Source organism: Lissotriton helveticus, chromosome 9 (assembly GCF_964261635.1).
Source record: "Lissotriton helveticus chromosome 9, aLisHel1.1, whole genome shotgun sequence".
Taxonomy (NCBI): domain Eukaryota; kingdom Metazoa; phylum Chordata; class Amphibia; order Caudata; family Salamandridae; genus Lissotriton; species Lissotriton helveticus.
This window is the reverse complement of record NC_136070.1, coordinates 954,134,649-954,148,969: the sequence shown is the minus strand read 5'-3', so window position 1 is coordinate 954,148,969 and position 14,321 is coordinate 954,134,649. Positions and strand designations below refer to the sequence as shown.

General features: G+C 48.5%; 1 protein-coding gene across 3 annotated transcripts in view; it reads left to right on the top strand.

The window, feature by feature from the left end:
* LOC144782069 (acylamino-acid-releasing enzyme-like) overlaps window positions 1-14,321 on the top strand; it is a 500,573-nt gene that overhangs the window by 39,350 nt on the left and 446,902 nt on the right. For all 3 annotated transcript variants that reach the window (XM_078661213.1, XM_078661214.1, XM_078661215.1), the window contains one exon: window positions 11,355-11,484. In XM_078661213.1, the coding sequence (XP_078517339.1) occupies window positions 11,355-11,484 (130 nt within the window). The remainder of the gene's footprint in view (window positions 1-11,354; window positions 11,485-14,321) is intronic.

Sequence of the window (14,321 nt, the reverse complement as noted above, 5' to 3'; positions counted from 1 at the left end):
CAAAAACTCTTTATTCGCAACTGTACAGTATTTGCACCGATTTATCATTGTTTCTTATCATACAGTACAGTCTTTTTCTCATTTTCTTCCCATCAAACAAGGCAGTTATGTACTATTCCAGCATGTTATAGATGTCATATGGAAAGAAATACAGGAGTACAGTACAAAATATATTCTTCCCCAATCCACATTTCCATGGAGGACGCTTGTAAAGTCATTGGTACATTACACAGTGTCACATCAACAAGTTTAGTAACCAACCAACTGAAGGATCAAACCCCGATCCTCCCCCCTCCCCACATCACCCACCCTATCCCCTTGTGTCTCCTGCTCATGTATGGTCCAAAATGTAACACTCCGTCAGAATGAACCAGATTGTCATAGCATATAATTTAAGTTCACATAAACCACACGCGTGCACCAGTGGGCTTTAGTACACCGATATTGCACACGTCTTCAGACCCTGTACTATTCTTCCATTCACACACCCTCCATCTGCAATGGGGCCATCTCTACCTCCTCGAGTTCCAGCAGCATAGCCTCCCAATCCTGCGCTATAGGGTGCGTCCTTTGTCCCCTCCCCTCCTCCCGCCTCAGTACTGCACCCTCTGCCCTGCCCCATTTCAACATCTCAGACTGCCATACTGATACTCTAGGTGGTCTGGGTAACTTCCACCTCATCGTAATAACCCTTATCGCCAATAGCAGGGCCAGATCTAGGAATTTCAATTTAGCTTTTTGTTTTTTAGATCTTTTGCGGGATCCCACCAAGCAATATAACGCATCCTCTGGGACCGTAAGGGTAGTTACTGTACGCAGTGTCTGACAAATTTCCCCCCAGTAGCCATTCAGGTACGGACATGTCCACAACATATGGAGAAAACCAGCCTCATCCTCTTTACAGCATGGACAGCAGTGGGGGGAGTCGGGAAACATTCTGTGTAACCTCTGTGGGGTGAGGTACGCTCTATGTAGCACCATGGCCTGTGTAAATTTAAATTTAACGTTCCTCGACACCCTCCTGGGATGCTCAAGAACCATCAGCCAGGCCTTATCTGTCATTACCCCTCCCATGTCCTGTGTCCATGTGTCTCTAAGTGTAATGAGTGGGATCGCAGCGTGTTCTCTGATCCCCCAGTATAACCATCGTACTAGGTGGCCCCCCCGGTTCCCATGTGGTATATCAAGTGGACCAGTTCATGTTTGTGGGTTGAAGCCTCTGCGGAGCCCAAGTTCGTCGTATGTAGTGGGACACCGCAGCATGTAGCAGGTACAGTCGCTGGGGAGCACCCGTGACTCGCAGGAAAGAGTCATGATCCAACAGGGTGTCGTCCCCGAAGAAGGCACCTACATCCTCCACTCCAGCCTCAGCCCAGGGTCGTAATCTATACTGTGTAAGTCAGCCCTGCGTTTATGGGATACCTAATAGAGTAATATTCTCCGCAAAGGGCACTGTGTTTGAGGTGTATGCCAGCACCTTCCTCCAGCACAACAGGGCCGTGCTCAAAAGGGGGTGGCAATCCGGGGGTAGCCGGCTCTTAGGCAGCAGCAAGGAATGTAATTCCCCCCTCACCAATTGGTCTGCCGTGAAGTCAATTTCGTGTAGGTTCTTACCCGCTTCCCATCGCGCAAGCCGCTGGAGTTGACTGGCGTAGTAATATCCTCTAAGATCAGGCACCCCTAGGCCTCCGTTTCAGGTCCCTAGTTGCAATTTTCGGAGACTAATACGCCTACGTCCCGTCCCCCAGATAAGTCACCAGGATCGTATTCAACGTATTAAATATCTGTTGTGGGAGACTGACTGGCAGATTAGCAAAGTAATATAGCATGCGGGGGAGCAAGACCATCTTTGATATGGCAATTCTGCCCATAATGGATAGGGGTAAAGATGTCCAGAGCCCCACACTGCTACGGAGACCAGTAATGGCTCTCCGGACATTACCCTCGATATGATCCTCCGGCTGTCTGTACACCTGAATGCCCAGGTATCTGAATGTAGTCTGGGCCACTGGGATTTGATATCTCCCAAAGTGGAGAGTGGGAGGGTGTGTCAGCTCCCTAAAGTAGAAACCAGTGGATTTCCCTGGATTTATGGCTAATCCGGACACCTCTTCGAATCGGCGAAATACGTTCGCCATGTCAGCAGGATCCTCTACCAGATCACGAAAATACAGTAAGATGTCGTCTGCATATATAGATATTAGGCGATGTGTACCCCCTATTGATATACCCCCCTGTTCTCCGTGGGTCCGAAGGGTTATGGCTAAGGGCTCCAGTGCTAAGACGAACAAAAAAGGGGACAGGGGGCAACCCTGCCGAGTACCACTATGTATCAGGTATCTATCCGATATATATCGGCCTGTACGTGCACAAGCCGAGGGGTCAGTGTAGAGTAGTTTCATCCATTTCAACAAGGAGTCTGGGAAGCCAAAACGCTGTAGTGTTTCGAACATGAACGTCCACGACAGGGAGTCGAACGCCTGCTTCAGGTCCAGTGCTATACAGCCCGCCCGGGGATATTCCTGTGATGTAGCAGTCATAAGAGCATGGAGTCGACGCGTATTCTGGGACGTGCTCCTTCCAGGGAGAAAACCACACTGGTCCGGGTGTACCAAATCAGAGAGGTGGGGTTGTATCCGTAAGGTGATGGCCCTGCTAAGGATCTTGTACTCTGTTGAGAGCATGGACAGGGGTCTGTAGTTGGTCAGTTCAAGTGTGTCTCTCCCCGGCTTGGGTATTGATATGACTAGGGCTTGCATCGTGGATTTGGGTAATCGACCCTCCTCAAACGCCACCTTATATATTTTTTTCTAGGACCGGTACTAAAACATCAGAGTAGGTCTGATAAAACTCAACCGGTAGCCCATCCAGGCCTGGCGATTTGTTTCGATTTAGAGACCGTATGGCAACCCGGATTTCTCGCTGCGTTATGGGGCCATCGACTTCTTTTCGGGCATCCGCAGACAGGGTTGGGAAAGGTATACCATGTAGGAACTCCGCCACTCGTACCGGGTTCTCCATAGGCAAAGGAGCATACAATGTTTTCAGGTGGGCGTAAAACGCCTCATTGATCTCAGACTGCGTATGGACTATATTGCCCGCTCCATTGCGTATTCGGGTAATCACCGGAGTGTCCGGACGATCCCGCACTAAACAGGCTAACAGGGTACCTGATCTGTCCGCTTTGGCGTGTTGCCGTCGTAAATATTCCCTATGGTCAATGACCCACAGTGTCTCTAGGATGTCTGCATGATCAATATTTCCTGTTTGCAGGTCGCCCCGTTTCTCAGGGTCTATACTTGCTTCCCTTTCTAGCGTTTTCAGGCGATCTTCGATCTCGCAGAGTCTCTTATGGATTTCTTGCCGGGCCCCTACCAGTTGCCCTATGGCGGCCCTCCGTACTACCACTTTCATGGCATCCCACACCACTAGGTTGGACGTCGCAGAATCCCAATTTTCAAGGAAATAACTGTGCAGGGTATTGGACAAGGACATTCGAAAAGGGCCATCTTCCAAGAGCCGTGGGTCGAGTCTCCAGGTAGGCACTGGGCTCGGTACTCTGCCCCAGAGGATGTCAAGCGTCAGTGGTCTATGGTCCGAGAAAGTTTTAGCTAAGTATTCCATACTGCCAATCTTCGTCATTAAGGAGCTAGAGCACATAAACCTATCTATACGTGTGTGCAAGTTATGTACGGGGGAATAATAAGAGTACTCCTTATGGGTCGGGTGTAGCCCCCGCCATGCATCCACTAGACTCCAGCCCGCAGCCCAAGCCGTAAACGTCTCTGTCAATTTTGTAACCCCAGCCAGTTGCAGGGGGGGATGCGACCTATCCAGGTCAATGTCTAAAACCATGTTCTAGTCCCCTCCTAGTATCCAGGGGATGTCGGCCCAGTCGGACACTCTACTCACCTTACTCAGGTATACCTGTTGGTCGAAGTTCGGGGCGTATATACTGCCTATAACTAACAACGTACCATCCAGTGTGCCCTTCACCATAATGTATCTCCCTTGATCATCCACTCTCCTCTCTATCTCAACAAAGGGCGTCCCGTGTCGAACCCAGATGGTTGCCCCTCTAGAGAAGGCAGAGTATGTCGTGGAATATATAGTAACCCTCCATCGTTTCCTTAGTGTCTGCGCCTCTGCTGTGGTTGGGTGTGATTCCTGTAAGAATGTGATCTGTGCATGTTGTCTAAGTAGAAACGCGTGGATCCGGTGCCTTTTCTGAATCGCACCAAGCCCACGCACATTTCAGGTGGCGAATTTGTAGGACCCCTTATCTTTCAGCCATTATCTCCTTCTATCTGATCTCGGAGTGTCAGTAGGACTTTTCTGTTACATTCTGTGAGTGTCAACCTGGAGACCTCTGCCTTCCCTTCCCTAAACAAAACTAACTTGGCGCAGCATTGTAACGATGCTGAGCCGAACGAAGGAATCATAAACATATTGAACAAAACACAATTGCATTCGCCAGTGGGGGGGGGGGTGGCTTAGCGCTGTTCTAGTTATCTTAACTGCCCTATTGGGTGCCATGGGCTCTACAGTGAACCAACCCAGGGGCAGTCATTCCAGGATTCTGTTCTTCGTTAGCATCTGGAGGTCCTTTTAGAGGGGGTATATGAGCCTTATAGGGGTGTAACTGACCAGGAAGGCCCCCTCATCGGTCTTCCCACCACTAAGAGGGGATTCCCCCCCTGCAGTCCACCCCCCTGATACAGATAAGTACAGTTCCCCAGCCCCCCCGGATTCCTCTGCGTAGTAAGTTTACAAGTATAAATTATTTATCAATAAAAGGATACTAAATGTTAACAAGCTTTTCAACCGGTCTCCGCATCTCTTCAATTGTCCAACAAGTCATCTGCCGCCCTCGGTGTGACAGTGGGGAATAGGACCATGCTATGCTCCGAGTCTGAGTGAATCGTGCTTTCCTTCGTGTCCGTGCTAATTTTCTCCTGCTCCTCCCGAAAGCTGCCCACCAATCCGACCACGTCCGGCTGTTCTTCCCGCTGCTTCTCCTTCGATGGGCCGCGAGTCCCGGGTCTCATCCCCAGGGCAGGGTTGTCTCTCCCGGTCGGATCCAGCACTCTTTCCGAGCCGTCGGTAATTGTATTCCGAGAGGCCTCTGACCCGCCATCAATGTCCATTACGTCCAGCCACTCCTCTGCGTCTGCCGGGCTCTCAAAGAAATGCGTCTTATCATATACGATCTTCAGCCGGGCTGGGAACAGTAGCGCATAGGTCAGCTTGGCCTTTTGAAGTCTCTTTTTCACCTCCTGGTATGAAGAACTCTGTTTTTGTACTAGGTTGGTGTAATCCGGATAGAGAGACACGCGGCAATTCTCATATTGTATTAGGGATTTCTCTCTCGCTTTCTGGAGGAGGGCATCTCTGTCTATGTAATTTAATAACCGTACTATCAGGGGGCGAGGCGGGCGTCCAGGTTTAGGTCTCCCAGTGGGGATGCGGTGTGCTCTTTCCACGCAGAAATGTGATGATAGGCCCTCTGCCGCAATATGGTCTCGCAACCATTGTTCCATAAAGTCCGCTGCATGGGTCCCCTCACAGAGCTCCGGAAGGCCAATAACGCAAATATTGTTGCGTCGGTTGCGGCCTTCCGCATCCTCCGCGCGGCCCTGTAGTGATGTTACTTGCTGCTGCAGTCGTTGAATCGACATCGTGTGGTCCGACACCGTCGGAGTGAGGTCAGCAAGCGCGAGTCTGTGATCTTTGACCCTGTCCGCCAGCTTACCATGATCAGCCCTCAGCAGTGACAGGTTGGTAGTGAGGGTCCCGAGTTGCCCCTCCATCGCTGTCCTAGAATCTCTGATCTCTTTCAGTATCAGATCTAGTTTGTCCGATTGTTGTCCCTCAGCACTGTCTGACCCCCCCAGCTCCGGATGAGGCTCCGCCATTCCCTGCAGCCGGGGCTTGTTGTAGCCCGGCCAGGCCATCCTGGCTGTCCAGTGTCTTCGCTCCCTTTCGAACCATGGTGATCGCGGCCAGGCGCTGACCGGCCTTTCGCAGTCTCGGACCGCGTGTCTCTATAGGGGTCCCTGCGCCCCCTCTCCCAGCGATCCCACGTCTCTGGGGCCTCTCAATCGCAGTCGCCTGCCCTGGGCTCACCCACCGTCTTGTGTCCGATCTGGGGGGCGGCCTCCTCCTAGGACTCGGGCCGTCCTAACCACACGGACTCTCTGTCCCAATACCCCCTGGGCTGTCCCGACGTGTCTTCCTTGCTGGCCTCCAGGGCCGATCCGGGGCAAAGGGAGGAAGAAAACCGGTGAGGTGAGCACCAGCGGGGGGGCGGTGGAGTAGTCAATCCCCTCATGCGATGGACTCAGCCCCCACACCATCCATCTACAGGCGCAGGGACTTTTCTCCACAAGGCACCGGCTGTGAGAGCCTTGCACGCCTCAGCTCGCTCTCCGGTCCCACTGAATCCCTGCCGACCTCCGCCTCCAACCAGCCCAGCACCTCCCGCAGTTCTAGGCCTCGCTCAGGCCCTTCAGGCAACCCAGCCCGCGTCGGCCGTCCACTGCGCCACAACCGCTGCCACCGGTGTGCCGGAGCACTGCCCTGCGAGACGGCCGCCGTCCAACACTCAGGGCTCGCTCCGATGTCCGCTAGGCCCGAGACCTGGCGCCTCGATTATGCCCTCTCGCCAGTACAGGCCCGGATTCTGCCCGCACTTTATTCCCCGGCTTCAGTTGTGGTGAAAGGCCGCAGCAGGCCTGGGGCGTCCGCAGGGGGCTCCGTCCCTCGTAATTGCTGCCGGCTTCCACCGATGTCTCCGGGGGGGTCCTGGCAGCAGGATCCGACCCCCAGCTGATGTTACTGTCCCTCCAGATGGCGGAAAAACAGGAGTTCACCCCTGGGCCGCACCGGAGCTCAGGCTTCAGTCAACCACCATCTTGGCCGGCTAGCCACGCCCCCCTCTCCAGACCTCTTGTATTTAAAATACTAGTGTATACTTTGACTTCTTCAAAGGTTATATGTCTTTACTGGGATTCCAATTCAAAATCGCTCAGTCAGGGCAGGGTCTCCTTCATGTCTGCTAGATACACTAAAAGCGTAATCGCATGCTCCTAAGTGTAAAATGCACAAAAGTGAAAATCTACTGTATAATGCCGCATTGGGAAGACCTCTGATCTGCAAGGAATGTTGTTACTACCTTTCCTCTAATAAATATTTAAATTGACTAAATACACTTTGCTCCCTCTAGTAAAAGTTTAATCAGTCAATTTCACAGCTGAAACATGAAATGCTCTGTCCCTGTGTGAAACTGCATTCCATTCCTTGTCGTTAAGTTGATGGTTCACGTTATCTTGGTTTTCTCTGTCTAAAGTTCACCACTGCAGTCCCTTGTCTTCCTTTATAAAAGGGCTTAATTACTATTCATAAATCTTTTTTAAATGCTCTTGACCATTTCTCTCTTTTACTCCTGAAAAGGCAAATTAAATGTCTGTGTCTTTCTTGTAGCAGTATCCGCTTAATGCAGATAACACATACATTAAACACTGTGCTGCAATAACTGAGGGGAGCAAAAATATTGATGTTGGCTTCAGCCTTAACTTGTTCCTCAGAGAAGTTATACATAGATTAGTCTACAACCACCAGATTTAATTTGAAGTTCATGTGAAAAGAGAAATCTTATCAGAATCAAAAATAGTTATATCCTACATCCTAATGCCTCTGTACCGTACATTAGAGTGAATTTAAGAAGCAAAGGCTATTTTGTTACTAGTCTGCCTTTTTCGACTTTTTCAATACAAAAGAAATAACCTCACTCAAGTTCTCATTTCTCACTGTTTGTATGTTGCTAGTTCAATAGGTTGCACACTCAGTTATTTAGCTTTGTTTGTTGGCCCATAGTGGAGATTTTCCTTGGCAAGCGTATCTTCATTTTCCATGAGCACTCAGGCCCTCTTTATGAGTAGCCCTCATGAGTGGTCAGCTCTAGGTAACTACAGGTTTTGTGGTGTTTTCAGGCATTATCAGGCCCCCAACCTCCAGACCCAATAATTACTCTCCTGGAGACACCAGACATGTAACCCCCAGTGGAGCCATAGGGCCTTCAGACAGCTGTAGAGCCAGGCCCCTGTCTTTCTGCATATTATAGCATAGGGTGAGACAAAGAAGCTTCCCTCCTGCTTCTTTTTGGTCCCAGTCGGCTCACCCAGGCGCAAGAGAAAAAGCCCCCAGAACATTGACCACATTGCAAGAAGGTAATAAATGTTTGCGTATTTGGGGCGATTGCTTCCCTGGGTGGGGGGTAGGGGAGATTAAATGGAATTGGACCAGTTGTTACAGGGTCAGCGTGTAATTCAAACACAAAGTGGAGTGAGGAATGCTTGCAATTTGTCTACTACCCAGCGCTCTTGGTACTATTCCAACCCATTGCTCTTTTTTTCCACCATGCCACCTCAGTTTGGACCTAGCCATATGCAAATTAGCCTTGACCGTGCTCCAATAGAAATAAATCTACACTGATCTGCCATTCCAGGTCCTCCCTGAACTGGAACATGTTAGAACTGGCGGTCTCTAGTTGGCAGAGGTAGGTACCACTGTCCAAATAGGGACCCTTGCTTCTAGTCAGGGTAAGGAGGAAACACTCTTAGATAACCTCTTCTCACCCCCTGGGTAGCTTGGCATGAGCAGGCAAGGCTTATCGAAGGCAATGTGTAAAGTATTTGTACCAACACTCACAGTAACACAGTGAAAACACCACAAACTGACTCCACAAGAGTTTAGAAAAATAAAGGTATTTAATCTAAACTACACAAGACCAAAACGACAAAAATCCAACATACACAGTTCAAGAATATGGTTTGAAAAGAGTTCTTAAAGTTGCGATAAAATAATCCACAGTTGCGTGAAAAGTTCAGTTGTGTCAGGTTTAGCCACCTTTAAATGCGACAAAGTTCCAAAACAGAAGCTGGTGCGGTGGAAAACAAGAGATGCGTTACTCCTGAGACACTGAGGAGGCGATGCGACAGCCCCGCTGGATGTAGCGGGCGTGATGCGGTGACTCCGGTCTGTATGGGAGGGATGAGATACCTTGTATGGATTCCGGTGCGTAGGTCCTGTAGTGAAAAAGGTTGCAAAGGCACAATGCGATGGTCTTTCGAGCTGCGACGATCTCCGGGGTGACGATGCGCGGACCAGCGGTAATCTTCCTCTCGCAGCTCCTTGATGCGATGGGTCTGCGACGACACTCGCAGCGACGTGATGCAGTCCGCAAGCAAGCGGTGTGACGATATCACCCAGCGATGACGGGCTCTGCGACGACACTCGCAGCGATGATAATCTTCCCGCATCGGTCTGGTGCGCCCCGCAAACGAAGGATGCGACGGCTCTGGCAGCGGTAACAGGCGCTGCGACGATCTCAACCTTCGTAGAGGCGGGAATTTCCTCGCACTGACGGGGATGCGCTCCGCAAGCAAGTGATGCGATAAAACTTGCCGAAAGTCTTTAAAAGCTTGTTTCCGGCTTCCCAACACAGGTACAACTTCCAGAGGCACCACAACTGGCCCAAGCACTCTAGGAAGGACAGAACTCTCTCAGCAGAGTTCAGGGAAGCTGGGGGTGAAGTCCTTTTGTTCCTGGGGCTTCTTAACAAGGAGCCAGCTCTTCTCAGGCCCTTGGAGATTCCTTTAAGCAAGGGGACACAGCACCAAAAGCAAAGTCCTTCCCCTCTCCTTGGCAGCAAAGCAACAGCAGGTCAGTCTAGCAGAGCGATAGCAGGACAGTCTTCCTTCTTCAGTTTCAGCTTTCTCCTTGGCAGAGGTTCCTTCTTGATTCCAGGATGATCTAACTTTCTGTAGTCATGGGTCCTGTACTTATACCCCTAAAAGTCTTTGATCCCTTTGTGCAGGAGGGCTCTGAGCCCGGTCTGAACCAGTTCTGGGTGTTCCTTGAGCACTTTGTTTTCCTGGCCTCTCCTTTCCTTTCAGAGAGAGTGGGGCAGGGTCGTCAGCCGCCCAGCAGGAGGTGGTGCCAGCATTGTGGAAGGCAAGCACAGCCCTATTCAGGCCCAAGTGCTCCCCACTCCCACCACTCTAGATGCAGATGGAGCTAATCAGCCCAGGGATGGCCCACTCAGACTCTGGGAGCCACCCAGCCCCTCTCACTCACAAACCAGACAGTCCATTCACAAACAGGCCAAGGCAAGAGACAAGAGAACAGCAACTTTCTAAAAGTGCTGTTCTCAAACACAGGATTTAAAAACAACCTTTCCTAAAATATGTGTTATTAAATTCTGAGTTCAGGGATACCAGACTTGTATGTCCTATCTTGCACAATATCTGGTGGTTACCAGATATGCTGGTAGCCACTGTAGCCAGCATGCCCCATGATAGCCTATGGGGCAAGATAGCCTTACAATAGTGAAAAATGAAAATGGCTGTAATTCACTACCAGAGCATGTCACCTGCACAAGTACATGCTCTACCTTTCACATACACTGCACTCTGCCCAAGGGGGTACCTTGGGCCTTCCATAGGGGTGACCAATGTTTACAGAAAGGGAAGGGTTAGGCCTGGCCAGTGGGGACACTGACCAGGAGGACATGGCAGTTCCCAGACTGCACACAGGCACTGCGGTGGCAGGCCTGAGACACCATTTTAGGGCTACTCATGTATGTGGCACAATAAGTGCTGCAGGCCCACTAGTAGCTTTTGTTATCACCAGCCCTGGCACACTCAGTGCACTTTACTAGGGACTTCTTGGTGACACAAATATGCCAATCATGGATAACCAATTATAATAACAATTTACACAGGGAGCACTTGGACTTTGACACTGAACAGCAGTGGCAAAGTGCCCAAAGCATCTAAACCAGCAAAAACGAAACCCAGCACAGCATCAAAGATACAGGAGGTAGAGGCAAAAAGATAGGGGGAAACAACGCCAAAGATGCCAGGTCTAACAGAACACCAGCAATTCAAGATCAGTTTTGCCCTGATTGGGCCTGGTCATTCGGGTGTAGCTTTGTTCCAGTGGTTCATTGAGCACAATTTCCTGTTGTAGCTTGATTATTTGCTTTCTGTGCCTCTGATTATCTAATTGTGGACGTCCGGAGATCTCAAGCCTAACAGTTGAGTCTGTGTTTAACACTTTTGTATGTTACATGTAATTCAGACCTTTTTTTATTTTTTGCGGCTAATGGCTATAGGTCTGTTCAGCACCGTGGTCATAAAGTGCGCTCAGTGCATACACATGTCACAAAAAGTACTGTTTGATGAGATGATAGGAACTGGACAGAGGTTGGCAGATTGAAACACAGATTTGTTTTGTTGTGTCACTTGTGTGCCAAAGGTGATCTTCTACATTGATAACTTTTTTCTGTGCAGGTTTTACAAAATTCTGCAGAGATAGCAGACCTGTACAAGGAAACCATCCAGTTCCCATCCCTGTGTAATGCATGTATCGGGCCTGATGTAATAACCCAGTATGGAGGAAAATACTGCAATATCTACACGGGTATGTATGTAGGTAGCTGCTCACCATGCTGCCATCCATCGCTGTGCTGACATTAACAGTGTGGTTGGATTCAAGATTGTTAAAGCGCCCAAGAGTGTGTGCATGTCTAGTACAAAATTACCATAGAGCTTTTTATATGAATCGAAATTTGCCTAGCGGATGTAACCAGCGTCCCGTATGAATTGCCGCAAATCATAAGCCAGGCTGCCGAACTTGCCACCTTACATGCCAGCCGCACAATTCAAAGTCTGCCGCTTCTGCACTAATGGCCGCAAAGTACAAGTCAGGCTGACATCTTAAACCTTGACTGACCAAGGAGCAGGACCAGGTCAGGTGCCAGTACCCATGCGAGTCGCGCAAACTCAGCCCACCGTAATCTCAACTTCCGTGTGCCATTTTTACCAGACACAGCACCGACAGTGGCTTCATTTATAGTGCACGTCCAAACATTACAATGATGCCCTCATCTAACTGCCCTACCCAGGCGGCTTGAACATCACTAGGTCGTGCTAATAACCACCGCCCCACCCGGCTTGCCATTGCAAGCCTCGTTTCCAGGGTCAGATTCACATCACAACACAGGGTAAATAAACCACACCAACCCACTGCCAACCGGTGGTTGTCCATGCTCGTGTTAACCCGGCTCAATAAAGTTTGATCTTCGGTCCCGCGGGACTCCCTGGGACTACATTACCCAGAATCCCAGCGGAACCAGGAAATGCCTGCAAACCTCTGCAGCGTCCACACGCCGGCTGATTCTCAACGCGACTGAGCCACGAAGCGCCGAGTAAGTGTCCTGGATCCTTGGACGACAAGCGAGCCAGTTTGCAATCCATTGCAGAAACGGACCGAATTGACACATGCCCCCTCCTTGTCCCCTTAGATCCAAAATTGCAACGAAGGAAAAAGAGAAAAAAGAAAGAAAAAAAGAACCGCTTCTCCATACAAGACGCCTGCCTCGTCCCAACCAGGTAACAGTGTGTGCATGACCCCGCTCCTAGTCAATTCTAGGACCATTATCAACCCGGCTGACTGAGATGACACTCTCTCTCTTCCCCCAGACAGGCGAGTCAGGCCAGCCTGCAAGCGCACCCATATACCCCAAGTAAGTCATGGTGGTGAATGTATGGTTGCCTGCCAGTATGACAGAGTCAGTGCAATTCATGTCTGATTTTGGCTTTTGCTGGTGTTTTTTAGATTGGGATCACTAACCTTCCAGCTTGTATCGTCGAGCGCCAGGTAGGTGAGGACACTTGAGTTTCGGGCAAGGGCAGTGTAGTGTTCATGTTCTCCCCCCCACAATAGATTTTTGTGCTTTTTCATTACAGATTGGTCCTGAAGAGAACTACGCAAGAATGGTAGTTCGAAACGCGTAGACCCTGTTAATAGCCTAAAAAATTTATAATCTAATCATCAACTAGGAAAGAGTGTATAGATTTCTAAAAATATTTGGCTTTTTGTCACTGGAGAGTTAATCCAGTGAATTTTTTCGAATCATTTATGTTTTGTCGTGAGTTTGTCTTGTTTGTAGTGGATTGAATGGTGTATGAGTGAAGAACGAATGTTGAGTAAATTGTATTTCACTGTAAATATTGTACAAGTTTGTTATCACTGTATACGATATTGGTTGTGCACTCCAGGTTTTTAATATTTGTATGAATTCATTGAAATATTATTTTGAAATAGAAGTGTTCAAATGAAAATGCATAAAGATTAAAACAAACAGAATTTATTTCTCTCAAACATATTGTTTCAATTGTATGTTTATTCAACTGATGCTTATTTGAAAAACTAGTGGCATTTGCAACTGTTTTTGTTCTTTATCCAAGTGTGGCAAGCAATGCCCGTGGGAGCCCAGACCCAGTGGTTTAGTGTTTATAGCGGATGTAACGGTAAGTTTCAGTTCTATTAAGGACACGGAGGCGAGGATTATGCTTTTCTTCCTTCGTTGTTTATTACATACAAAAACACAGCAGCCTCAGAAAAGCGTTCAATCGATGTTCACAAACCAAGAAATAGTAAAACATTAATCAAAACCTTGTGTGTCACTAGACAAAAACTACAACTCCTATGAGTCTATCATATCAGTCCATAACATAGTCCCTCCACACTGTCCATGAAGGCTAGATATGCAGTCTCTCTTCTCTCTTCTCCCTCTTTCTTCGCGCAAATTACGCTCACTCTTCATTGGTCTTGTTTGGAACCGTCATTTCCTAACAGAAAAACACGATAGCGTAAGCGTTGCAAAAATAAACCACACTTACAACCATGTAATCAACAGCATACAGCATGGAAAATCAACACAGTACAAAGTCAGATTGTAACCCGATTACTTACTGCCATACGGGTGGGTTCTCACTTGAAGAAGTCCTGGGAGGGATAATCCTCGCCTCCGTGTCCTTAATAGAATTGATTAAGGAATTTAACAAGTCCAGTGAGTACAACTCTTGAAACCCTTTACGGTACTGCCCTCATAACTCAAAATGCCAACTGTGTAAAAACAAATACATAATCATACAGTAAAGGAAATGGTGAAGACACAAATGTACAAAAGCATCATATGGTATATTAAAAAGTAAACCGTTTATTACAAATCAATAAAATCACAAATAATTCACATCAATAAAATGCCATATGTTAGAATAATTTCTAGGTCTTTTTTGTTAAGGAAAAGGTTAATCCTTATACACATCTAAAATCATACAGGGTCATGTTATACACAATTTTTGCAGTTAACTGATGATGCTTTTGTACATTTGTGTCTTCACCATTTCCTTTACTGTATGATTATGTATTTGTTTTTACACAGTTGGCATTTTGAGTTATGAGGGCAGTAC